Genomic DNA, 27,016 nt, shown 5'->3' with positions numbered 1-27,016 from the left:
CTGCCTCCTTGAGACTTTCAGAAGGCTTTCAACAAGGTCTCACATAGCCGTATACTATGTAAAGCTAAAGCATATGGGATTGTGGGTAGTGCCTTGAGATGGATTGAAAGCTGGTTAGCAGACAGGAAGCAAAACGTTGGAATAAATGGGCCTTTTTCCGATTGGCAGACAGTAACTTGTAGGGTTCTTGCAGGGATCTATGCTAGGTCCCCAACTGTTTACATTATATATATTTTAATAATTTGTATGAAAGAACTAAATGTATTATCTCCAAATTTGCAGTTGATACAAAGTTGGGTGGGACGGTGAGCTGTGCGGAGGAAGCAGAGATGCTTCAGTGGAATTTGGACAGGCTGAGTGAGTGGGCACATGCACGGAGATGCAGTATAAAGTGCATAAATGTGAGGTTATCAGCTTGGTAGCAAAAATAGGAAGGCAGATTATTGTTTGAATGGGTGTCAATTGAGAAAGGTAGACACTCAGTGAGACCTTGGTGTCCTCGTGCATCAGCTCTGAAAGTAAGCGCGCAGGTACAGCAGGCAGTAAAGAAGGTAAATGCATAGGGAGAGGATTTGAGTATAGGAATAGGGATGTTTTACTGCAATTATATAAGGCATTGGTGAGGCCAAACCTGGAGTATTGTGTGCAGTTTTGGTGTCCTTATCTGAGGAAGGATGTTCTTGATGTGGAGGAACTGCAGCGAGGGTTTACTAGGTTGAGTCCTGGGATAACGGGACTAACATATGAGGAAAGACTAAGTCAATTAGGATTATATTCATTGGAGGTGAGACGAGTGAGGGGATCTCATAGAAACATATAAAATTCCAACAGGATTGACCGGGTAGATTCAGAGAGAGTGTTCCCGATGGTGGGGGAGTCCAGAACTAGGGGTCATTTTAATTTTTAAAATTCATTTACGGGATGTGGGTGTCGCTGGTTAGGCCAGCATTTGTTGTCATCCCTAGTTGCCCTTCAGAAGATGGTGGTGAGTTGCCTTCATGAACCGCTGCAGTCCTTGTGGTGTAGGTACACCCACTGTGCTGTTAGGGAGAGAGTTCCAGGATGTTGTCCCAGCGACTGTGAAGGAACGACAATATATTTCCAAGTCAGGATGGTGAGTGACTTGAAGGGGAACCTACAGGTGGTGGGGTTCCCAGGTATCTGCTGCTCTTGTGTTCTAGATAGTAGTGGTCGTGGGTTTGGAAGGTGTTGTCTAAGGAACCTTGGTGAGTTACTGCAGTGCGTCTTGTAGATGGTACACACAGCTGCCACTGTTCGTTGGTGGTGGAGGGAGTGAATGTTTGTGGAAGGGGGAGCAATAAAGCAGGGCTGCTTTGTGCTGGATGGTGTTGAGCTTCTTGAGCTTGTTGGAGCTGCTCTCCGGGGGGGGGGGGGGGGGGGGGGGGCGTCAGGCAGTAAGTTGCTTGCCGTAGGATTCCAAACCTGCCCTGGTATCCACAGTATTAAGATGGCTAGTCCAGTCGGTTTCTGATCAATGGTAACCCCGCAAGATGTTGATTGTGGGGGATTCAGCGATAGTAATGCCATTGAATGTCCAGGGCGGGTGGTTAGAACCTCTCTTGTAGGAGATGGCTATTGCCTGGCAATTGTGTGGCACGAATGTAATTTGCCACTTGTCAACCCAAGCCTGGATATTGTCCAGGTCTTGCTACATTTGGCCATGGACTGCTTCATTATCTGAGGAGTCGCCAATGGTGCTGAACATTGTGCAGTCATCCGCAAACATCCCCACTCCTGACCTAATGATGGAAGTGAGGATAAGAGGTAAACCTATTAGGACTGAGGTGAGGAGAAATTTCCTCACCCAGAGCGCAGTGAATCTGTGGAATTCACTACCACAGGAAGTAGTTGGGGCCAAAACGTTTCAAGAAGGAGTTATATCTAGCTCTTGGGGCTAAAGGGATATGGGGGGGAGAAGGCTGCATCAGGGTATTGAACGTGATGATCATAATGTATTGTGGGGCAGGTTTGAGGGGATGAATGGCCTCCTGCTTCTATTTGCTATGTATGCTTCTATCTATATAGAGTCTCCGCAGAGGTTGGCCAGTACGAAAACGTTGTGGAAAGGTTAAAGTTTGAAAGGTTTTGACTCTGTTGATCTCGAATTTTGCATGCAAAGACTGCTCAATCATTGGCCACAGGAATTGTCTGGAAGTTCTTTCCAAAAGAGCTATTCCGTGGAGGAGAATAGAGCAAAATTTAGATTTATTGTCATGTGTGCCGAGGTACAGTGAAAAGTATTATTCTATGTACAGTCCAGGCAGATCATCGCATACATGAAAAACATAGCACATACACAATGTAAATACATAGATATAAGGTGAAGCATACAGAGTACAGTGCTACAACAGTAGAGAAGATGGATAGAGAGATCATTTCAGTCCTCAAGAGGGTCATTCAGGAGTCTGGTAACAGCTGGGAAGAAGCTGAATTTGCTCGTGTGTGTTCTCAAACTTTTGTATCTCCTGACCGATGGAAGAAGTTGGAAGAGTGAGTAAGCCGGGTGGGAGGGTCGTTGATTATGCTGCCCACTTTCCCCAGGCAGCGGGAGGTGTAGATGGAGTCAATGGATGGGAGGCAGTTTTGTGTGATGGACTGGGCTGTGTTCACGACTCTCTAATTTCTTACGGTCTTGGGCCGAGCAGTTGCCATACCAGGCTGTGATGCAGCCAGATAGGATGCTTTCTGTGGTGCATCTGTACAAATTGGTAAGAGTCAAAGTGGACATTCCGAATTTCCTTAGTTTCCTGAGGAAGTATAGGTGCTTTTGTGCTTTCTTGCTCGATGTGGGTGGACCAGGACAGATTGTTGGTGATGTGCACACCTAGGAATTTGAAGCTGTCAAGCATCTCCACCTCGGCACCATTGATGCAGACAGGGGTGTGTACGATACTTCGCTTCCTGAAGTCGATGACAAGCTCCTTAGTTTTGGTGGCATTGAGGGAGAGATATATCCTTAGGATCTCTATTGTCTCAACTTCTTTAGTTTCCAAGTTGAGAGTTGTTATACTGTTATACTGAGATGAGGGCTTTATGTCAGTTTCAGAAAAGAAAGGGATAGCCGGGCAGGCTTTCTTACTGTCAAACACGAGTCCCAAAGAATGTTCAAACGGAAAACACATCTCGGGTCAGGTGTTTTGCAGAAAGTCAGCAGGGCAGCCCCATAACCTGAAAACAAACACCAGCTTTTTTACTATTAAAGCTCAAATGCAAGTAGCTCTTATCTTCACAAGGTCTTGCTGGTCATTTAACTGAAGTCTTAGTTCTTGGAGAAATGAATTCCTAACAGGGTAAACACAGCAGCTCCCGCCAGCCCGTTTGTTTTTGGTGGTTAGGAGCAATAATGTTGAACAAAGTTAATAGCTGCATGGCAAATATGGATAATTAAGGAAAGCCAGCCCACATTTTTGGGAGGAAATCATGTTTAACTAATTTGTCTGAGCCATTCGCCAGGGTAGCGAAGATAATGCAGTTGATGTGGTGTACAGGGACTTCCTAAAGGCCATGTTACAGGCTTGTCAGTGAAATCAAGGCTCATGGAATAAAAGGGCAGTGGCAACATGGTAGCACAGTGGTTAGCACTATTGCTCCAGGGTCGCAGGTTCGATTCCCGCCTTGGGCCACTGTCTGTGTGGAGTTTGCACGTTCTCCCGTATCTGCGTGGGTTTCCTCCGGGTGCTCCAGTTTCCTCCCACAGTCCAAAGATGTGCAGGTTAGGTGGCTTGGCCATGCTAAATTGCCCTTAGTGTCCAAAAAAAGGTACGGTGGGGTTATTGGGTTACAGGGATTAAATGGGGTGCTCTTTCCAAGGGCCGGTGCAGACTCGATGGGCTGAATGGCCTCCTTCTGCACTGTAAATTCTATGATGACCTTGGCCAAGTGACAGAAACAGTGTAGTGGTGGACGGTTGTTTTACAGACCGGAGGTTCGTTTCCAGTGGTGCTCCCCAGGGGTGTTATTTGGACCACTGCTTTTCTTGATCTATATTAATGCTCTCGGCTTGGTTGTGCAGGGCACAATTTAAAAATTTGTTGAGGTGCATAGTGAGAGATTTCAAGACAGGTTGGTGAAATGGTTTAGGAGCTGGTTTAGCACACTGGGCTAAATCGCTGGCTTTTAAAGCAAACCAAGGTAGGCCAGCAGCACGGTTCAATTCCCGTACCAGCCTCCCCGAACAGGTGCCAGAATGTGGCGACTAGGGGCTTTGCACAGTAACTTTATTTGAAGCCTTCTTGTGACAATAAGTAATTTTTATTCCATTCATTTTTCAAATGGGCAGACAAGCAGCCTAAAGAAAAGGGCAGCGAGCACAGTACGCAGCATCTGTGACTCCCTCCACACTACCCTGCTAGAGGGATTGCCCTTTACCCTCAGCCCTCTGATTTATTTTCATTATTAATTTACCCTGATGGCACCCCAGCGATTTTGGAGATGACCCTGTAGCACCCTCATCTCCTGGTTGCCAATGTTGAGGCTTCAGAGTTTCAGTTTCCAGTCCTCTGATCGGGGCAAAACCAGGAAATACTGGCCAATGTCAGCAGGTCTGACAGCATCTGTGGAGAGAAAAGGGAGCTAACGTTTCGAGTCTGGATGACTCTTTGTCAAAGCTCTGATTGGGACAGCAGCTTCAGAACCTGTCCTTGGATGGTATTCGAGAGTTCCATAGTGTCACCACTCCCTGGGTAAAGATGTTTCTCTGAATATTTTATTGCATTTATTTCCAACTATCTTGTATTCATAGCCCCTACTGGACTCCTTTCAATTTTAATCAACTTCTGTTCATCTACCATATCATCTACCATATCAAACTCCTTTTATAATTTTAAAAACCGCTGTTGGATCATCTCTTTTTGTGATGTAATAATCGGCAGTGGAATCTGACCCTGTTTCTGTCTTTGTGTCAATTTATAGACCGAGCAGGTTCTGCTATATAGCCTAGCAAAATATCAGCTTGTTACAGTAACCGTTACAATTCTGTGCAGTCAGCATATTAGGCTGATTGAAGCTGAATATTGGTGGAATGAACTTGTGAACTGTTGTTGGACAGTGTAACTTTTCCCCTGATGTTTATTGTCTGGCTTTTTTTGTTGCAATAATGTTATTTCTGTGACAGGCAGACTTCCAAGTTCCCTTCTTGTGACATTTTTCTCTTTCCTGTTTTCTCAGTGAAAGTTTTTTTTAAAGGAAGCAAGCCTGTGGCAGAGTAGGTGGGAGTGTTTGACCTTCTGGTGTTGCGGTATATCCAGCTAGCTGTCCTGAGATGGCCACAGTTTGTTTTTGCATGTTGTTGATTAAATTTACATGCTTCGGGATTGCGGTTCACTTGTTTTGACTACAGAGCATAATCTGTTTCCTCTTTCTTTCTCTTCAGAGTACACACAGAGGCATGTCCTCAGTAGTTTAGAATTACAAATGAATAGTTAACTGAATTCAGCATTTTAATGCTTCCTTCTACACACCAGTTTGCACAGAGGCACTTGCTTCCAGTTACATTAAGTCGCACGGGATCAGGGGTGAGCTGGCAAGATGGATACAGAACTGGCTAGGTCATAGAAGGCAGAGAGTAGCAATGGAAGGGTGCTTTTCTGATTGGAGGGCTGTGACTAGTGGTGTTCCGCAGGGATCAGTGCTGGGACCTTTGCTGTTCGTAGTATATATAAATGATTTGGAGGAAAATGTAACTGGTCTGATTAGTAAGTTTGCAGACGACACAAAGGTTGGTGGAATTGCGGATAGCGATGAGGACTGTCAGAGGATACAGCAGGATTTAGATTGTTTGGAGACTTGGGCGGAGAGATGGCAGATGGAGTTTAATCCGGACAAATGTAAGGTAATGCATTTTGGAAGGTCTATTACAGGTAGAGAATATACAGTGAATGGTAGAACCCTCAAGAGTATGGACAGTCCGAGAAATCTAGCTGTACAGGTCTACAGGTCACTGAAAGGGGCAACACAGGTGGAGAACGTAGTCAAGAAGGCATACGGCATGCTTGCCTTCATTGGCCGGGGCATTAAGTATAAGAATTGGCAAGTCATGTTGCAGCTGTATAGAACCTTAGTTAGGCCACACTTGGAGTATAGTGTTCAATTCAGGTCGCCACACTACCAGAATGATGTGGAGGCTTTAGAGAGGGTGCAGAAGAGATTTACCAGGATGTTGCCTGGTATGGCGGGCATTAGCTATGAGGAGAGGTTGAATAAACGTGGTTTGTTCTTACTGGAACGACGGAGGTTGAGGGGTAACCTGATAGAGGTCTACAAAATTATGAGGGGCATCGACAGAGTGGATAGTCAGAGGCTTTTTCCCAGGATGGAGGGGTCAATTACTAGGGGGCACAGGTTTAAGGTGCGAGGGGCAAGGCTTAGAGGAGAAGTCCGAGGCAAGTTTTTTTTTACACAGAGGGTAGTGGGTGCCTGGAACTCGCTGCCGGAGGAGGTGGTGGAAGCAGAGACGATAGTGACGTTTATGGGGCATCTTGACAAATACATGAATAGGATGGGAATAGAGGGATACGGACCCCAGAAGTGCAGAAGATTTTAGTTTAGACGGGCGGCATGGTCGGCACGGGCTTGGAGGGCCGAAGGGCCTGTTCCTGTGCTGTACTTTTCTTTTTTCTTGTTCTTTGTACACATCTTAGCAAGGGAAAGAGACTGAAATTCCTCTGACTATAATCTGTGTAACCCGAGAAGCACATTTGAACAAAGCCACAATTTTATTTAATTTAAACAAGTGGCATGAAAAGAATCTGTTCAAGTTGAACATGTTCAGAAATAACCAAGATATCTGAAGAGAAATCAATGAAATTGTCATTGAAATTGAATTGTCTCAACTGTCACTGTCCTGATCCCCTTATTGATCATTAACCTGGGCAGCACGGTGGCACAGTGGTTAGCATTGCTGCCTCGCGGCGGTGAGGTCCCAGGTTCGATCCCGGCTCTGGGTCACTGTCTGTGTGGAGTTTGCACATTCTCCCCGTGTCTGCGCGGGTTTCACCCCCACAACCCAAAGATGTACAGGGTAGGTGGATTGGCCACGCTAAATTGCCCCTTAATTGGATAAAATGAATTGGGTACACTAAATTTATTTTGAAAAATCAATCAAGAACCTATCCATCTCTGTGTTAAAGAAACTCTGTGATTTGGCCTCCGCAGCCTTCTGCAGCAGAGTTCCAAAGATTCATCACCTCTGGCTGAAGAAATTCCTCCTCATCTCTGTTTTAAAGGATCGTCTCTTTAGTCTGAGATTGATTTGATTTATTATTGTCACATGTATTAGTATACAGTGAAAAGTATTGTTTCTTGCATGCTGTACAAACAATGCATACCGTACATAGGGAAGGAAGGAAAGACTGCAGAATATAATGTTACAGTTATAGCAAGGTTTAGAGAAAAGATCAACTTAATACGAGGTAGGTCCATTCAAAAGTCTGATGGCAGCAGGGAAGAAGCTGTTCTTGAGTCGGTTGGTACGTGACCTCAAACTTTGGTATCTTTTTCCTGACGGAAGAAGATGGAAGAGAGTATGTCCGGGGTGCGTGGGGTCCTTAATTATGCTGGCTGCCTTTCTGAGGCAGCGGGAATTATAGATAGAGTCAATGGATGAGAGGCTGGTTTGAGTGATGGATTGGGCTACATTCACGACCTTTTGTAGTTTCCTGCGGTCTTGGGCAGAGCAGGCTCCATACCAAGCTATGATACAACCAGAAAGAATGCTTTGAATGGTGCATCTGTAGAAGTTGGTGAGAGTCGTAGCTGACATGCCAAATTTCCTTAGTCTTCTTCTGAGAAAGTAGAGTCGTTGGTGGGCTTTCTTAACTATAGTGGGGGGACCAGGACAGGTTGTTGATGATCTGTACACCTAAAAATTTGAAGCTTTCGACCCTTTCTACTTCGTTCCCATTGATGTAGACAGGGGCATGTTCTCCACTACGCTTCCTGAAGTCGATGACAATCTCCTTCGTTTTGTTGACATTGAGGGAGAGATTATTGTCGTCGCACCAGTTCACCAGATTCTCTATCTCATTCCTGTACTCTGTCTCATCATTGTCTGAAATCCCACCCACTACGTTGGTGTCATCAGCAAATTTGAAAATCGAGTTGGAGGGGAATTTGGCCACACAGTCATAGGTGTACAATGAGTATAGTAGGGGGCTGAGGACACAGCCTTGTGGGGCACCGGTGTTGAGAATGATCGTGGAGGAGGTGTAGTTGCCTATCCTTACTGATTGTGGCCTGTGGGTTAGAAAGTTCAGGATCCAGTCGCAGAGGGAGAAGCCGACGCCAAGACCATGGAGTTTGGAGATGAGTTTCGTAAGAATGATGGTGTTGAAGCCGAGCTGTAGTCGATAAATAGGAGTCTTTGTTATCTAGGTGTTCCAGGGTAGAGTGCAGGGCCATGGAGATGGCGTCTGCTGTGGACCTGTTGCAGCGGTAGGCGAACTGTAGCGGGTCAAGGCAATCTGGGAGGCTGGAGTTGATTCGTACCATGACTAACCTTTCAAAGCACTTCACGATGGTGGATGTCAGATGACTGTTTAGCATACTGGGCTAAATCGCTGGCTTTGAAAGCAGACCAAGGCAGGCCAGCAGCACGGTTCAATTCCTGTAACAGCCTCCCCGAACAGGTGCCGGAATGTGGCAACTAGGGGCTTTTCACAGTAATTTAATTGAAGCCTACTCGTGACAATAAGTGATTTTCATTTTTTCATTCATGATGGATGATGGATTTCCCCATTTAGAAAATAGTCTATGCCTCTATTCTTCCTTTCAAAGTACTGGACATAGTGAGACACTGGGATGCGAGTTCTGTGGGGAGTTTGAAGCTGGTGGCATGTCTGTGCAAGGCTCCTAGCCAAAGAGGACAATCCATGTGTAGTGGAAGGTAGGTTTTAAGGGAGATGCAGGAAGGTGCGGTGTGGGTTAGATTGGGAGCAGATGTGAGGGACAGGAGTGATGCCAGGGGCACAGAGGTGGTTACTCACCGGAGCTGCTCTAAGGAGGAGGTTGTTCATCTTCTTACTGCATTGTATGCCTGTCATCTTGGTGAGGCTGGCAGCACTCGCAGTCTCTTTCTCCTCATCCCAGGATCGTGGGCTTGAGTCTCTGGCCCACCATGGGGAGGTGACTCTCCTCAGCGCCATCCAGCGTGCGTTCAGGTTTCAAGTTCCCCGGAACCTTGGTGCTGGTCTTTTCTTGGCTGGAATGACAGTCTGTGCTGAGTGGAGCTCTTAAATCCTTCTCCAGCTTGTCAGACTCTGAACGTGAATCCTGAACGCAGCGAATCAGATGCCTGCCAGGCTGAGAATCGGATAGGCCCACACGTGGGCTGAGTGCTCAACTATTTGCATAACACACCTGGCAGTTCCATGGCAGCATTTAGTCTCCAGAATGGAGAATCCAGCCCTATCTCTCATTCTTCTAAACTTCAATGGGTATAGGCCTAACCTGTCCAATCTTTCCTCATAGGACAACACCTTCATCCCAGGAATCAGTTGAGCCATGTTCTCTGAATGGCTTTCAATTCCATTATAGTTTTTTCTCAATTAAGTTGACTAAATTGTACAAAGTACTCCAGATGTGACCTCAACAACACCCAGCACATCTGCAGAAAACAGTTCCTACTTTTATTGCAAGGCAAATGAAATATAAGCAACAACATTCTATTTGCCTTCCTAATCAAATGCTGTACCTGCATATAAAATTTTTGGTTCATGTACTAGAACACTCAGATTCCTCTGCACCACAGAATTCTAGTAATATTTCTCCATTTAATTAATATTTTGCTTTTCTCCTTGCCAAGTTGCCAAATTCACATTTTCCAATGTTGTTTCCCATCTGCCAGATATTTGCCTAATAAATAATAATCTTTATTATTGTCACAAGTAGGCTTACATTAACATTGCAATGAAGTTACTGTGAAAATCCCCTCGTCGCCACACTCCGGCGCCTATTTGGGTACATTGAAGGAGAATCCAGAATGTCCAAATTACCTAACAGCACGTCTTTCGGGACTTGTGGGAGGAAGCCTCAAGCACTGATCCCTGTGGTACTCCACTGGTTACACACAGCCACTTCGCATTTCGAGCCTTCTGCACCTGTCAATATGATCATGACTGATCTGATTAGATCATCGATCACAGAATTTACAATGCAGAAGGAGACCATTCGGCCCATCGAGTCTGCACAGGCCCCTGGAAAGATCACCCTATCTAAGCCCATATCTCCACACCATCCTCATAACCCATCAATCCCATCTATCCTTTTTGGACACTAAGGGCAATTTAGCACGGCCAATCCACCTAATCAGCACATCTTTTAGGACTTGCGGGAGGAAACTGGAGCACCCGGAAGGAAACCCACACAGACACGGGGAGAACGTGCTGACTCCACACAGACAGTGACCCAAGCCGGGAATCAAACCCTGGACCTTGGAGCTGTGATGCAACTGCGCTAACTGCTGTCTACCGTTATTGTCACCTACCATCAATAACATTTCACCCTCTTTGTTTATCAAGAATCTATCTAGCTCTGCCAAGAAAATAATCAAAACTCTGCTTCCACTGCCTTTTGATGAAGAAACTCCAAAGATTATGGCTCTCGAGAGAAATTTTCACCCAATCTCTGTCTTGAATGGGCAACCCCTTTTAAACAGTGACCCTCTAATATCCTCTCCACATCCACCCTGTCAAGACCCCTTTGGATCTTGTATGTTTCAATCAAGTCAACTCAAACTCCAGTAGATACAAGCTGAGCCTGTCCAACCTTTCCTCATAAGGCAACCTGGCTATCCTACTTTTGGTCCAGTAAACCATCATTTGAACTGCTTCAAACACCAATCCTTCCTTAAATAAGGAGACCAGTACTGTATGCAGTATTCCTGATGTGGTGTCACCAGGGTCTTGTACTACTGAAGCACAACCTCCATACTTTTATATTCAACTCCCCTCACAATAAATAATAACATTATATTATCTTTCCTAATGACTTGATATACTTGTATAGCCTTTCGTGTTTGATGCACTCGGACACTCCGATTCCTCTGAATCTCCGAGCTCTACAATCTCTCACCATTTAGAGAATAAGCTTTTTTATTTTTCCTGCCAAAATGGCCAGTTTCACATTTTCCCACATTATGCTCCATTTGACAGACTTTTGCCCACTTAATCCATCTATGTCCCTTTCGTAGCCTCCGTATGTCCTCTTCAAAACTTACATTCCTACCTATCTTTGCAATATCAGCAAATGTAGCAACCACCCCTCCATTCAAGTCATTTATATAAAGTTGAGGCTACAGCATTGATCCCTGTAGCACACCACTTGTTATCACCCATCAACCAGGGAAAGACCCATTTATGCATACTTCCCTGTTAGCTAGTCAATCTTCTATCCGTGCCAATATATTACCCCCAACTCCATGAGCTCTTAATTTCCACAATAACCTTTGATGTGGCATCTTATTAAATGTCCTGGAAATTCAATACAGTACATCCATTTCCATATCCACGCACATGTGAAACCTTCAAAGAACTCTAATAAATGAGTTCAGCATGTTGACTCTGCCGATTGCCTTAATTTTTTCTGAGTGCCCCGCCTGAGCATCTTTAATAATAGCTTCTAATGTTTTATCCTACGACAGGTATTAAGCTAACTGGCCTGTAGCGGGGAGAGAAAGGGCAGGAGACCCAGCAGTTGGCTGGCACAAAGTTTCTTTAGCGCAGTCAAGACCACTTATGGCCTACTGACCAAGCACCCAGGGCCACACCCAACTACTGACCAAGAATGGAGAGGCAGTCAACGCCCGCTGGAAGGAGATCTTCAAAGACTTCCTTAACAGAGACTCTTGTCTTCAACACAAGCTATACGCCACCATCTGAGCACAATCCCAATCCGACAGAAGTTTAAAAAGGCCATCCGACAGCTAAAGAACAACAGGACATCAAGAACAGATGGAATCCCCACTAAAGAACTATAAAAGGTGGAGAAGCATTATGGGCATGAATACATGGCCTCATTTCCCTTATCTGTAAGGTGAACATGTCAGGAGATCTCTGAGACACCATCATTGTGATCGTCTTCAGCAAATATGACAAGTCCGGCTACAGTAACTGCAGAAGAAGTTCCCTGCTGCTGCCCATGGGAAGATCATCGCAAGTTCTCAATCGCTTCATCATGTGGCTGAAGTGCTCCTCTGAGTTGCAATGCAGATTCAGCCCACTATGAGATACAAACCACATGATTTTCACCACGTGGTAACTGCAAGAGAAATGCAGAGGACAGAATTGACCCTTGTACATAGCTTTCTTTGACTTCACAAGGGCATTCAACGCTATCAACCGCAAGAGATTACGGAGCGTCCTCCTCCGTTTCATTTGCCACCCGCATGCTCCACGATGACACGCAAGCCGTGATCCTAACCAACAGATCCACCACAAACCCTATTCGCATTTGGACTAGGCTGCTCTTCTCTATTTTCCTTGCTGCAATACGACAGCTCACCCTCACCAACCTCCCTTCTGGTGTGGAGCTAAACTACAGAAGAAACAGGAATCTGTTCAACCTCCGCTGTCTGCAGGCCAGATCCAAGATTGTCCCATCCTCCTGTCATTGAACTTCAGTATGCAGATGATGCTTGTGTCTGCATATACTCTGGGGCCAAGCCCCAAGCCATTAGCAACACCTTCACTGAAGCATACCAGAGAAAGGACCTTAAACTAAACCTCAACCCTCTCCCGTTTTCAAAGTCTACAGCGTGGACCACTTTCCAAACCTTGGAAAGCCTACTGTTAACAAGGGCAGACATCAACGAGATTCAACCCTACCTTCAGTATGCCAGCGCACCTTCAGTCACCTGAGTAAGAGTGTTTGAAGACCAGGACCTCAGACCCAGCACCAAACACATGGTCCACAGAACGGTCGTGATACCCACCTCCTATGTGGCTCAGAGAGGTGGACCATGTACAGCAGGCACCTCAAAAACCTGGAGGAGTACCACCTGCATTGCCTCTGCAATATCCTGCTATTCCTTTGGCAGGATAGATGCACAACATTAGTATTCGTGCTCAGGCCAACATCCCCAGAATCAAAGCATTGACCACGCTCGGTCTGCTCCACTGGATGGGCCGTGTCGTCTGCATGCCTGACACAAGTTTTTCGAAGCAGGTGCTCTACTTCGATCTTTTACTTGGCATGCGAGCCCCAGGAGGGCAGAGAGAACGTTTCAAGGACACCCTCAAAGCATCCTTGAAAAAATGCAACATTCCCACCAATACTTGGGAATTCCTGGTCTAGCACAACCCAAAATGGAGGAAAAGCACCCAGGCAGGAAGGAGTCGAATACCTGGGTTTCATTGCCAAGAGCAAGTGTCAACAGCGAAAGGAACATGTGACAACCCAGGCACCCCAACCACCTGCTCCTCCAACCACCGTCTGCCCACCTGTGACAGACTGTAGGTCAAGCATTGGACTCAGTCACCTTGAGAGCCCATTTTTGGTGTGGAAGCAAGTCCTCTTCAACCCTGAGGGATTGCCTAAGAAAGAAGAATTGACCTATCTCCTAACCTCATTTACTACTGTTTAGTTTAAAAATCTCTCTACTTCCTTAGCCCGCTGGAACACTAGTCCCATTATGATACAAATGTAGAACGGCCCAAAAATACAAATCCATTTTACAGCTGCCAACCTGTAAATGACCCACTTATGCGACCTTTCTGCTTCCTGTTAACTAACAATCCTCCATCCATGTTCGTATGTTATCCCGTCCCCCAACACTGAGTTATTTTGTTACTTTTGATATGACACAATATTAAATGCCTTTTGGAAATCCAAGTACACCATATCTACAGGTCCCCTTTATCTATGTTGCTTATTAATTCCTCAAAGAAATCTTAAGTCAAATATGATTTCACAAAATTGTTGTGGTGCAGGAGGCTATTCGGATGCCTACCGCTCTATCGCCCGCCCACACTTTGGCAAATCTGACCACAAGGCTGTGGCAAAAACTTAAGCGGGAGAATCCGTCAAAGAAAGTGGTGCATTGTTGGTCTGAGGAATCGGATGATCTCCTACGGGACTGCTTAGAGTCAGTGGACTGGTCAGTATTTAAAAACTCTTGTGACCAGCCTGAACGGGTACGCCACCAGATTAACTGACTTCATTAGTAAGTGTGTAGAAGACTATGCGCCAAAGAAGCAAATCCGCGTGTTTCTCAACCGGAAACCCTGGATGAACAGGGATATCCACTGCTTGCTGAAGTCCAGGTCTGAGGCGTTCAAGTCAGGCGACCCTGACCTCTACAAGAAAGCCAGATATGATCGAAAGAAATCCATCAAAGATGCCAAAAGACAGTACCGGACCAAGCTCGAGTTCCAGGCTAGCCACACGAATCCCCGCCGTCTGTGGCAAGGTCTGCAAGAGATAACGGGCATAACATAAGATGAAGGCATGTAAAATCGCTGGCTCCAATGCACCCCTCCTGATGAACTCAACGCATTCTATACACGCTTTGAGGAAGAGATCAGCGAGAGCGAGCCCCCTCCACCCCACAAGCTGTGGATGAACTTGTATCTGAGATCACCACTGCAGATGTCAGAGCAGCCTTCTCGAAGGTCAACCCGCGGAAAGCCACTGGCCCGGATGGGGTACCCGGACGAGCACTCAGGTCTTGTGCGGATCAACTGACAGGGGTGTTCGCAGACATCTTCAACCTCTCTTTACAACAATCTGAGGTCCCTATCTGCTTCAAGAAGACGACCATCATCCCTGCAAAAATCCATCATTATGAAGTGCTTCGAAAGGTTAGTCATGGCACGAATCAACCTCCCGGATTGCCTTGATCCACTACAGTTCGCCTACCGCTGCAACAGGTCCACAGCAGACACCATCTCCATGGCCCTGCACTCTACCCTGGAACACCTAGATAACAAAGACACCTATGTCAGACTTCTATTTATCGACTACAACTCAGCCTTCAACACCATCATTCCTACGAAACTCATCTCCTTGGCCTCGGCTCCTCCCTCTGCGATTGGATGCTGAACTTTCTAACCCACAGGCCACAATCAGTAAAGATAGGCAACAAAACCTCCTCCACGATCATCCTCAACACCGGTGCCCCTGTGTCCTCAGCCCCCTACTATACCCCTTGTATACCTATGACTGTGTGGCCAAATTCCCCTCCAACTCGATTTTCAAATTTGCTGATGACACCACCGTAGTGGGTCGGATTTCAAACAATGACGAGACAGAGGACAGGAATGAGATAGAGAATCTGGTGAACTGGTGCGACGACAATAATCTCTCCCTCAATGTCAACAAAACGAAGGAGATTGTCATCGACTTCAGGAAGCGTAGTGGAGAACGTGCCCCTGTCTACATCAATGGGAACGAAGTAGGACGGGTCAAGAGCTTCAAGTTTTTAGATGTACAGATCACCAAAAAGCCTGTCCTGGTCCCCCCATGCCGACACTATAGTTAAGAAAGCCCACCAACGAATCTACTTTCTCAGAAGACTAAGGAAATTTGGCATGTCAGCTACGACCCTCACCAACTTCTACAGACGCACCATAGAAAGCTTTCTTTCTGGTTGTATCACAGCTTGGTATGGAGCCTGCTCTGCCCAAGACCCCAGGAAACTACAAAAGGTCGTGAATGCAGCCCAGTCCATCATGCAAACCAACCTCTCATCCATTGACTCCATCTATAATTCCCGCTGCCTCAGAAAGGCAGCCAATTAGGGGCTGGTTTAGCTCACTTGGCTAAATCGCTGGCTTTTAAAGCAGACCAAGGCAGGCCAGCAGCACGGTTCGATTCCCGTACCAGCCTCCCCGGACAGGCGCCGAATGTGGCGACTAGGGGCTTTTCACAGTAACTTCATTGGAGCCTACTCGTGACAATAAGCGATTTTCATTTTCATTTCATTTTCAATTGAGCATAATTAAGGACCCCACGCACATACTCTCTTCCACCTTCTTCCGTCAGGAAAAAGATACCAAAGTTTGAGGTCACGTACCAACTGACTCAAGAACAGCTTCTTCCATACTGCCATCAGACTTTTGAATGGACCTACCTCGTATTAAGTTAATCTTTTCTCTTCACCTTGCTATAACTGTAACATTATATTCTGCAGTCTCTCCTTCCTTCCCTATGTACAGTATGCATTGTTTGTACAGCATGCAAGAAACAATACTTTTCACTGTATACTAATACATGTGACAGTAATAAATCAAATCAAATATAATGTCTGTGTTGGCTCTGTGAATGAACATTGTGACTCCATTCCACTTTCCTGCCTTTTCCCATAACTCTTTCATGACATTTGTTAACTCTGTTTGATTGGATTTGGGTTTATTGTCACGTGTACCGAGGTACAGTGAAAAGTTATTGTTCTGCGTACAGTCCAGACAAATCACTCCAGACATGGAAAACATAGGACATACATAAATACACAATGTAAATACATAGACATCGGGTGAAGCATACAGGAATGTAGTACGATACTTCACTTCCTGATGTCAATGACCAACTCCTTAGTTTTGCTGACATTGAGGGAGATTGTTGTTGTTGTTACACCACATCACTAGGTTCTCTGTTTTCCTCCTGTATTCTGACTCATCGTTCTTTGAGATCCAACCCACTACGGTCGTATCATCAGCAAACTTGTAGATGGAGTTGGAGCCAAATTATGCCGCACAGTCATGTGTGTATAGGGAGTATAGAAGGGGGCTAAGAATGCAGCCTTGCGGGGCCCGCGTATTGAGGACTATCGAGGAGGAGGTGTTGTTTATCCTTACTGATTGTGGTCTATGGGTCAGAAAGTCGAGGATTCAGTTGCAGAGTGAGGTGCCAAGTCCTAGGTTTTGGAGCTTTGACATGAGCTTGGCTGGGGTTATGGTGTTGAAGGCGGAGCTGTAGTCAATAAATAGGAGTCTGATGTAGGAGTCCTTGTTGTCGAGATGCTACAGGGATGAGTGTAGGGCCAGGGAGATGGCGTCTGCTGTGGACCGGTTGTGATTGTATGTGAATTGTAGTGGATCTAGGCATCCTGTGAGTATGGAGTTGATGTGCTTCATGAAAAACCTCTTGGAGCACTTCATTACGATCGATGTTAGGCAGCACGGTAGCATAGTGGTTAGCATCAATGCTTCACAGCTCCAGGGTCCCAGGTTCGGTTCCCGGCTGGGTCACTGTCTGTGCGGAGTCTGCACGTCCTCCCCGTGTGTGCGTGGGTTTCCTCCCGGTGCTCCGGTTTCCTCCACAGTCCAAAGATGTGTGGGTTAGGTGGATTGGCCATGCTAAATTGCCCGTAGTGTCCTAAAAAGTAAGGTTAAGGGGGAGTTGTTGGGTTACGGGTATAGGGTGGATACGTGAGTTTGAGTAGGGTGATCATTGCTCGGCACAACATCGAGGGCCGAAGGGCCTGTTCTGTGCTGTACTGTTCTATGTTCTATGTTCTATGTACTGGACGGTGGTTGTTGAGGCACGTTGCCTGGTTCTTCTCTGGCACCGGTACGTTGGTGGTCATGAAGCAGGTGGGAATCTCGGAATGGAGTAGGGAGAAGTTGAAGATGTCCACAAACGCACCCACCATTTGGTCCGCACAGGATCTGAGTGCACGGCCAGGGACTCCGTCAGGACCTGTTGCGTTCCGAGGGTTCACTTTCAGTAATGCCGATCTGACTTTGGGAGCTGTGACAATAGGTATGGGTGTGTCCGAGTCTGCTGGGGCAGTTGACAAGGGTTTGTTGGTTTCCTGTTCGAAATGAGCATTGGTTCATAGGGATGGGGTGTGCTGTTGCCGGAGATTCCACTCGACTTTGCTTTGTAGCCTGTTATGTTGTTTAAACCATGCCACAACCAACAAGAGTCCGTGTCGTTAGTCTGTGACTCTAGCTTTGTCTGGTATTCTCTCTTGGCATCCCTGTTGGCTTTGTGGAGGTTGTACCTAGATCTCTTGTATAGGTCAGGGTCTCCTGTCTTGAAAGCCTCCGACCTGGCCTTTAGTAGGCAGTGAATCCTCCGGTTAAATCATGGTTTCTGGTTGGGGAACGCACTTACTACTTTGGCACACGATCTTCTACACACTTGCTGATGAAGTCTGTGATGGTGGTGGCGTACTCGTTTAGGTTGGCCGCTGACTTCTTGAAAATGGACCAGTCCACTGACTCCCAAGCAGTCACGTAGGAGCTCTTCTGTTGCCTCATATCTTCTTAACCGGATTGTCCCACTTAAGTTTCTGCTTGTATGCTGGGAGAAGGAGCACAGTTTTGTGGTCTGATTTTCCGAAGTGCGGTGCGGGGATGGGCCGGTTGGCACCCTTGATGTTTGTGTAGCAGTAGTCAAGGTAGTTGGGGCCCCTGGTGGGACAGGAGATGTGCTGGTGGAATTTTGGCAGTACACGCTTGAGGTTGGGCTGGTTGATGTCCCCAGCTATGAAGAACAAGGCCTCCGGGTATTCTGTTTCACAGTTATTTATAGCAGTGTACATTTCATCAAGACCGCTTTCTCTTCCATGATGATGGCAGAAGTGAACTCCCGTAGAAGGTAATATGGGCAGTACTTCACAGTCAGGTATTCCAGGTCAGGGGAGCAGTAGATCGCCAGGTCGTTGAGTCCGAGCACCAGGAGGAGTTGATGAGGCAGTCCCTCCACCCTTTGCTTTGCCCGATAATGCCGTGCAATCCATCCGGTGTATTGAGAAGCCGTCAGGTTGTATGACACAGTCCAGTGAGGCAGGGGTGAAACAGAGCACACAGCAGTCTCTTATTTCCCTCCGGAGATAAGTCTACTGTTAAGCTCGTCCAACTTGTTTTCAATTGCTTGGACGTTTGCCATGAGTATGCTGGGGAGAGGAGACTTGGTTGCGATTTTCGGGGTTGCCGATGGGACGTGTTCGCGATCTGGTTGAGCCCCGAAGTTCTGTGAATACGTGTCTACTTTTGGTGCGTTCGGGTTCGCGTGTGGGGTCTCTTGTGGCTTTTGGGGTGTTTAGTCTGCTTTTGGGTACTTACAGGATACTGCGAGGACTGGATAGAGTAGACATGGAGAGGATGTTTCCACTTGTTGGAAAAACTGGAACCAGAGGACACAATCTCAGACTAAAGGGACGATCCTTTAAAAAAGATGAGGAGGAATTTCTTCAGCCAGAGGGTGTTGAATCTGTGGAACCCTTTGCCGTAGAAGGCTGTGGAGGTCAAATCACCGAGTGTATTTAAGACCGAGATATATAGGTTCTTGATTAATAAGGGGATCAGGGGTTATGGGGAGAAGGCAGGAGAATGTGGATGAGGAAAATATCAGCTATGATTGAATGGCGGAGCAGACTCAATGGGCCGAGTGGCCTAATTCTGCTCCTATGCCTTATGGTCTTATGGGTCTCGGGCAGGGTCTTCCTGGGTCAGGTTGGGCTGGGTCACATGTTCAGTTCCAGCGTTGGCCGTCTGGTCGGACGTTCCTGGAATTGGGCCTTAATGCTTGGTCCGGATCCGCGTGGATTCTTCTTTCCTCCACCTGCCAGTAAGTTGGGTGCTGAGGGCGACAGGTGGTGCAGTGGTTAACACTGGGACTGCGGCACTGAGGACCCGGATTCGAATCCCGGCCCTGGGTCACTGTCTGTGTGGAGTTTGCACATTCTCCCCATGTCTGCGTGGGTTTCACCCCCACAACCCAAAGATGTGCAGGATGGTGGACTGGTCATACTAAATTGCTCCTTTAATGGGAGAAAAATTAATTGGGTATTCTAAATTTAGAAAAAAAAACCAGTCGGGGCGCTGGGCGGGCCCCTCCAGGCCAGATCTCATGGTCGGTGGTCAGGTCTGGTGTTTGGTGGACCAGCTCAGACTTATAAGTAAACATAAAAGAGAATGGTTCGAGATAGTGTTGGTATTAAGTTTTGAAAGGTTAGTACAGTTCTAACGGATGTCGGAAGAGAATATTTGGGAGAGTGTTTGCAAAGAGTCACCGCTCTCCAGCGCCATCTTGAGATTCAGACTTTGTCAGCTATATCTTCCTTCATAATAGATTTGAACATTTTCCCTATTATAGATGTAGGCTAACTGCCCAGTAATTTCCTGCTTTCGGTCTGCCTCCATTCTCGAATAGAAGAGATAAATTTGCTATTTTCCATTTGTATGGCCCTTTCTAGAATCTAGGGAATCTTGGAAAATGACAATCCGTGAATCTACTATCATATCAGCCTGTTCTCCTTTTAATACCCTAGGACGCAGGCCATCAGGTACTGTGGGCTTGTCAGCCTTTAGTTCTGATCTTGTAATTGTTCCACGTTCCTTCCTCTAGAAGGGTTTTTAAGATTTCTACCTTATCTTTAATTCTGAAAGAAGATCATTTTGACCTGAAACATTAACACTGTTTCTCTCCATAGATACTGCCTCACTTGCATGTTTCCAACATTTCTTTTACATTTCCAGCATCGTCCGTTTGTTTTTGAGCTGGGGAGGTGCTGCTAGATTGTAATAAGGTTGATGTTGTGGTGTTCACTTGGGGAGTCCGAGTTGCTGTGGCGACATGCACTTTAAAATGCATGTTATAGTCTGAAGCTATGGATGGTGATGGTGGGACTGATCAGGAATCTCTCCTGCTTTTACAACCAACACTGCTACGTGTTGGAAGGATTTGGAAGTTAATACTTTGGCTGAATTATGAATGTACCTTGTGATGCCATCAAGTTTTGGAGTGGGATTCGAAACTGGAGCTTCTGGCTCCAAGGCAGGGACACTACCCACTGTGCAAGCAACCTCCTGTTAACGTAGTGCCCATGTTCAAAAGTAGCACAATAATACAGAACCATTAGGTTGACCTTCATCCATGTAAGATAATAGCATTGATTATCTGATTATCTGCAGTTCACTCAAAAACCATCTGAAGGTCAATAAACTAATTCATCGCAATCTGCAATAATTCTGAAGGGACGATCCTGCCCTATCATTGACTATGGAAAGCCTTTTCCTCTTAACAGTTTCATATAACCATGTTTATATACCCTCACTTTCAAAAGGCTTTTCATAAAGTTCTAGTCAGAAAATTATTAATGAACCTAAAAGAATGGAGATACAGATGAAATGGACACGTGAAAGAGTGAGAAACATACAACATGGATCAATAGTTTGGGTAGAGTGGTTGGATTTCTAATTTGAGTATTGAAAATAAATCATTGACTAATTTTTAAAAACATATTGGGCGGAATTCTCCGTTGCCCGACGCCGAAGTCGGGATCGCCATCGCCAATCGGGCGGAGAATAGCTCCCGACGGCAAAATTGCGGCTGGCACCGGTTTGACGTCAGGTCGTGATGCTCCGCCCCCTCCAAATCGGCATCATTGCAATCGCATTCGCATCTCATTATTGGGCCCAACCGCGATGCTCTGCCGCCGATGGGCCGAGTTCCTGACAGCGCGGGACACATATGTCTCAACAGTCATGAGCCTGGTTTGGTGGCTGCGGAGAGAGAAAGAGGGCGTATGGACAGTTTCGAGCACTGCCATATGTCACCGACAATCGTGCCGCTGGCTGGACGGCTTCTGCCAGGACTAGGGGGAGTAGTGTAGGGTGGCCGGGAGAGGTAGGCTGTGGGGTCGGGGTGGGTGGGCACACGGTCCAGTACAACCGGCGCCATCTTTTCTGGCGCGATTGGTGCGTGTGTGGGGGGTGTCTCAGTGTACGTGCGACTGCAGCTTGTCAGCCCTACATGTGTCCAGCACAGACCCAGCGATTCGGGTGTTAAACACGGCACCGGTGCTAGCCCCTCACCGGTAGTGGAATCGGTGCGGGCGTGACGCCGATTGTTCAGCCATGGAACTCCCCGGAACCTCCGATGGAATCAGCGTTTAAATGCAGGAAGGGTGAATCCAGCCCATTGTTCTTGGGATATGTCCTGTCACAACAAAGTAGTATTTACATTGTTTGTCAGCCAGGTCTCAGTTGGAAGCACTCTGAATCAGAAGGTTTGAGATCCACTTTAGCACAGAAATCAAAGCAACACTCCAATGCAGTACTGAGGGAGTGCTGCACTGTCGGAATTGCTGTCTTTTGAATGAGATGTTAAACTAAAACTCCCATTGTTCCCCCTGAGATTGACACCAAAGATTCAATGGCACTATATCGAAGAAGACCTGGAGAATTATTCTCGGTATCCTCGCCAATGTTTACATCAGGACTGACCTGATTAACGCTACACCCCTGTATGCTTCACCCGATGCTGGTGTTATGTAGTTGCATTGTGTACCTTGTGTTGCCCTATTATGTATTTTCCTTTCATGTACTTAATGATCTGTTGAGCTGCTCGCAGAAAAATACTTTTCATTGTACCTTGGTACACGTGACAATAAACAAAATCCAAATCCAATCCATCTCAATCAACATCTCAAAAGCAGATTGGTTACGACCACATTGCTACTGTTTGTGGGTGTCTGCTGTTTGCAAATTGGCTGCCATGTTTCCCATGTTACAACAGTGACTCCACTTCAAAAGTACTTCATTTGTTGTAAAGTGCTCTGAGGAGTATCATGGTTGTGAAAAGTGCCATATAAACAGAAGTGTTTGTATTGCCTTGTAGTATGGAATTAGACTGGTACAAAGAAATGAAATGAAAAATGAAAATTGCTTATTGTCACAAGTAGGCTTCAATGAAGTTACTGTGAAAAGCCCCTGTGAAAAGAGGCCAAGTAGAGGGTGGGAAGTTCCCTTCCTGAATGACATTAATCAAGAGGGTAGTTCGTAAATTATTAGATTTTATTGAATTACATTTTACAGCTTATTACTTGGAAGACATTTGTTTAAAAGTGTTTCTTTTTGTAGGGTTTATTCAAGTATCTTGAGAAGTGCTTCACAGACCTAAAGCAGAGGGGTGTTGTGATTGGATACGATACTCGAGGTCAAGAGACTAGCAGCTGTAGTAGCAAGAGGTGAGTGTTGTTCAAAGGCGATGAAACTTGCAGTATCGCTCTTTCCTTTCAATCAGATCCAAAAGTGGTCAAAACAATGCAAAAATTACGATAAGATGCATTATTGCTTTCCACTCCAAAATCCAATAGGCCAAGCCTTTCTTTACTCTGGGAGAGACTGTCAATAGTAGGGCAAATTCAATTCCATTCATGTTCATTGCATGAACTTCCAATGGTTGTAGCCTGTCATATTTTGAACCTGGGAAAAGCAGTAGGCCGTTGAGCCCCTGGATCCTGTTCTGGTCATTCAGTGAGATGATGGCTACTTGCCATTGACACTTAATATCTCTATGCCAAAATTGGGAGAGCTTTCCGACAGGTTAGTTGAGCAGCAGCTTGACATAGCCTTATTCACGGAATCATACCTTACAGACAATGTCTCGGATACTACCATCACCATCCCTGCGTATGTCCTGTCCCACCAGCAGGACAAATCTAGAGGTAGCCAGCACAGTGATATAGTCAGAGGGAGTTGCCCTGGGCATCCTCAACATTGAATCTAGACCCCATGAAGTCTCATGGTATCAAGTCAAACTTCCTGAATCATTGAGGGTGGCAAGTGCATAGAATGTATAGAGTGCATAGAATGTAATCTGGTGGGGGACTTAAAATGTCCCATCACCCAGAGTAGCATGGTATCACCACAATTATTTTAGTCGTAGAGCCCCAAAGGACATAGCTGCTAGACTGGGACTGCGGTAGGTGGTGAAGGAGGGAAACGAGGGAAAACATACTTTCCTTCATCCCCACCAACCTACCTGCTGTCGATGCATCTGTCCATGATGGTATCGATAGAAGTGACCACCGTACAGTCCTTGTGGAGACAAATCCCGTCTTCACATTGATACCCTCCATCGTGTTAGGTGACACAGCATTGTGGTAAACGGTATAAATTCTAAACCGATCTAGCATCTCAGGACTGAGCAGCCATGAGGAGCTGTGAGCCATTAGCAGCAGCAAAATTGTACTGTACCATAATCTGTGCCATCATGACCATGCACATACCCCATTATATCATTACTGCCAGCCAGGGAATCAACCCTGGTTCAACGAAAGGTCTAGGCCTTACCAGGAACAGCACCAGGCATGCCTAAAAATGATGTGTCACCTGGTGAATCTTCAAATCAGTTCTACCTGTGTGCCAAGTGATCTAAGGAATCGTATCTACGCTCTGCAGTCCTGCCGCATCCAGCCGTGAATGGTGGTGGAAAATTAAACAACTCTCTGGAGGAGGAGGCTCCACAAATATCCCCACCCTCAATTATGGGAGATCCCACCACATCAGTGCAAAACATGTGCTCCAATCTTCAGCCAAAAGTGTCAATGGATGACCCATCCCAGCCTCCTCTTGAGATCCCCAGCATCACAGATGCCAATCTTCAGCCAATTCAATTAACTCCATATGATATCAAGAAAAGGCTGAAGGTACTGGATATTGCACAGCTATGGGCCCTGACAATATTCCAGCAATAGTACTAATTAGTAATGACAAAATTCTGGCAATACTGTAGTACTGATCATTTGTGTTCCAGAACTTGCCGCACCCCGAGCCAAGCTGTTCCAATACAGCAACAAGACTGGCATCTAACCCGCAATGTGCAAAATTGCCCAAGCATGTCCGGTTCACAAACCCATCCCGGCCTATTGCCACCCCATCAGTCTACTCTTGTTCATCAGTAAAGTGATGGAGGGGATCATTAGCAGCCTATGAAGTGGCATTTACTTAGCAATAACCTGTTCGCTAACACTCAGTTTGGGTTCCGCCAGTGTCATTCAGCTCCTGACCTCATTACAGCCTTGGTTCAAACATGGTCAATAGAACTGACCTCCAGGCGAGAGTGACTGCTCTTGACATCAAGGCTTCATTTGACCGAGTATGGCATCAAAGAGCCCTGGCAAAACTGGAGTCAATGGGAATCAAGCAGAGGAAACCTCTCAGCTGGTTGGAATCATACCTGACACAAAGGAAGATGGTTATTGTTATTGGCGGTCGGTCATCTCCGCTCCAAAACATCCCTGAAGGAGTTCCTCAGGATAGTGTCCTATGCTCAGCCGTCTTAAGCTGCTTCACCTTTGATCTTCCTGTCATCATATGATCAGAAGTAACAATGCTCACTGAAGATTGTACAATGTTCAGCACCATTCATAACTCCACAGATACTGAAGCAGTCCATGTCCAAATGCAGCAAGTCCTCCATAATATCCAAGCTTGGGCTGACGAGTGGCAAGTAACATTCATGCCACACAAATAACATTCATGCCACACAAGTGCCAGGACATGACCATTTCAACCAAGAGAGAATCTAACCATTGCCCTTGACATTGAATGGCACTAAGTTGGCTGAATCACCCATTACCAACATCCTCGGAGTTGCCATCGACCAGAAACTGAGTTGGATGACTCATTTAATACGGTGGCCACAAGAGCAGGTCAGAGGCTAGAAGTCCTGCGTCAAGTAACTTGCTTCCTGAGTAACTCACCTCCTGACTCCTCAAAGCTTGTCCCCATCTACAAGGTGCAAGTCTGGAGTTTGATGGCATACTCTCCCCTTGTTGGGATGAGTGCAGCTCCACACACACTCAAGAAGCTCAGCACCATAAAGGACAAAGAAGCCACTTGATTGGCACCCCGTCCACTAACATACACTCCCTCCACCACTGACATACAGTAACAGTAGTGTGTACCATCTACAGGAACTCACTAAAGCTCCTCAGACAGGACCTTCCAAACGCACAACCACTATCGTCTGGAAGGACAAGGGCAGCAGATACCTGGGAACATCAGCACTGGAAGCTCCTCTCTACGTCACTCACCATCCTGACTTGGAAATGTATTGCCATTTCTTCAATGTCACTGGGTCAAAATCCTGGAAACACCTCCCAACAGCACCAGGGGTGTACCTACACCAAATGGGTTGCAGCGATTCAAGAAGGTAGCTCACCACCACCTTCTCAAGGGCAATTCGAGATTGATCATAAATGCTGGTGTTGCCAGCGAAGTCCAGATCCCTTGAATGAGTTTGGACAACAAAATCCATCAATACTGGTGAAGTTTCTGCCTTTGAGGCAACTTGACTCGATCCAACCTGAACCTTTCTGGTGTGAATAGTTTTGTGATAGCTGAATCTTTTGAGCTTTTATAAAACAAGTTGTGTAATCAGACGGGTAATTACATAGAAACTATCTTTTTACTGTTTGATGCAGGCTTGCTCAGTTGACTGCTGCTGTCTTCCTTGGAAAGGATATACCTGTGCATCTGTTTTCTACATATGTGCCAACGCCGTTTGTGGTAAGAATTGTCTGTTATTACAGCAAGGGGACTTCAAGCTTGGAATTTGTCGGAGTTTATTTCACAATAGTTTAGATTCTGACCTTTCATTGCTGGGCTATTGGTTCACATCCAACCCATGTTTATATAGAAGTCAGTCACCTCTAACGTACCTAATACAGTTCCTAGGAGAGGTCAGGCCTTGGTATGAAACTGCCCCCTAAATTGTAAATGACTCATTAACTTAGCTATATTAATTCAGAGTTGATTTTAGAGATGTTTGTGTATATATAGAATCTCTACAGTGCAGAAGAAGGCCATTTGGCCCATCAAGTCTGCACCGGCCCTCTGAAAGACCACCCTACCTTGGCCCACTCCCCCACCCTATCCCCGTAATCCTGAAACCCCACCTAACCTTTAGACACTATGGGGCAATTTAGCATGGTCAATCCATATAAACCTACCCATCATTGCTCTGTGGGACTAAACCAGCGCACCCAGAGGAAACCCACGCAGACACGAGGAGAATGTGAAAGGCCAGAATTGAAGTCTGACCCCTGGCGCTGTGAGGCAGCAGTGCTAAGCACTGTGCTGCCGATTTTGAAAATGGCAACTTGTTCCACTGACTTTGTTCTGCAGCGAAGTCCTGGTGTTAGAAAAGTGTATGGGGATATTTTATCCCGCATCTGATAGCACTACGATGATTTGGGGCAACATCCTAGAACTCCTCCATAATAGCACAGTGAGTGTACCTACCCCTCCAGGACTGCAGCGGT

General features: G+C 46.2%; 1 protein-coding gene across 1 annotated transcript in view; it reads left to right on the top strand.

The window, feature by feature from the left end:
- Positions 1-27,016, top strand: part of pgm2l1 (phosphoglucomutase 2-like 1) — a 174,181-nt gene that overhangs the window by 37,921 nt on the left and 109,244 nt on the right. The window contains exons 3-4 of the mRNA XM_038818972.1: positions 22,827-22,933; positions 26,177-26,261. Coding sequence (XP_038674900.1) covers positions 22,827-22,933; positions 26,177-26,261 — 192 coding nt within the window. The remainder of the gene's footprint in view (positions 1-22,826; positions 22,934-26,176; positions 26,262-27,016) is intronic.

This window comes from Scyliorhinus canicula, chromosome 14 (assembly GCF_902713615.1).
Source record: "Scyliorhinus canicula chromosome 14, sScyCan1.1, whole genome shotgun sequence".
Classification (NCBI taxonomy): domain Eukaryota; kingdom Metazoa; phylum Chordata; class Chondrichthyes; order Carcharhiniformes; family Scyliorhinidae; genus Scyliorhinus; species Scyliorhinus canicula.
This window is presented reverse-complemented; position numbering and strand designations above follow the sequence as displayed.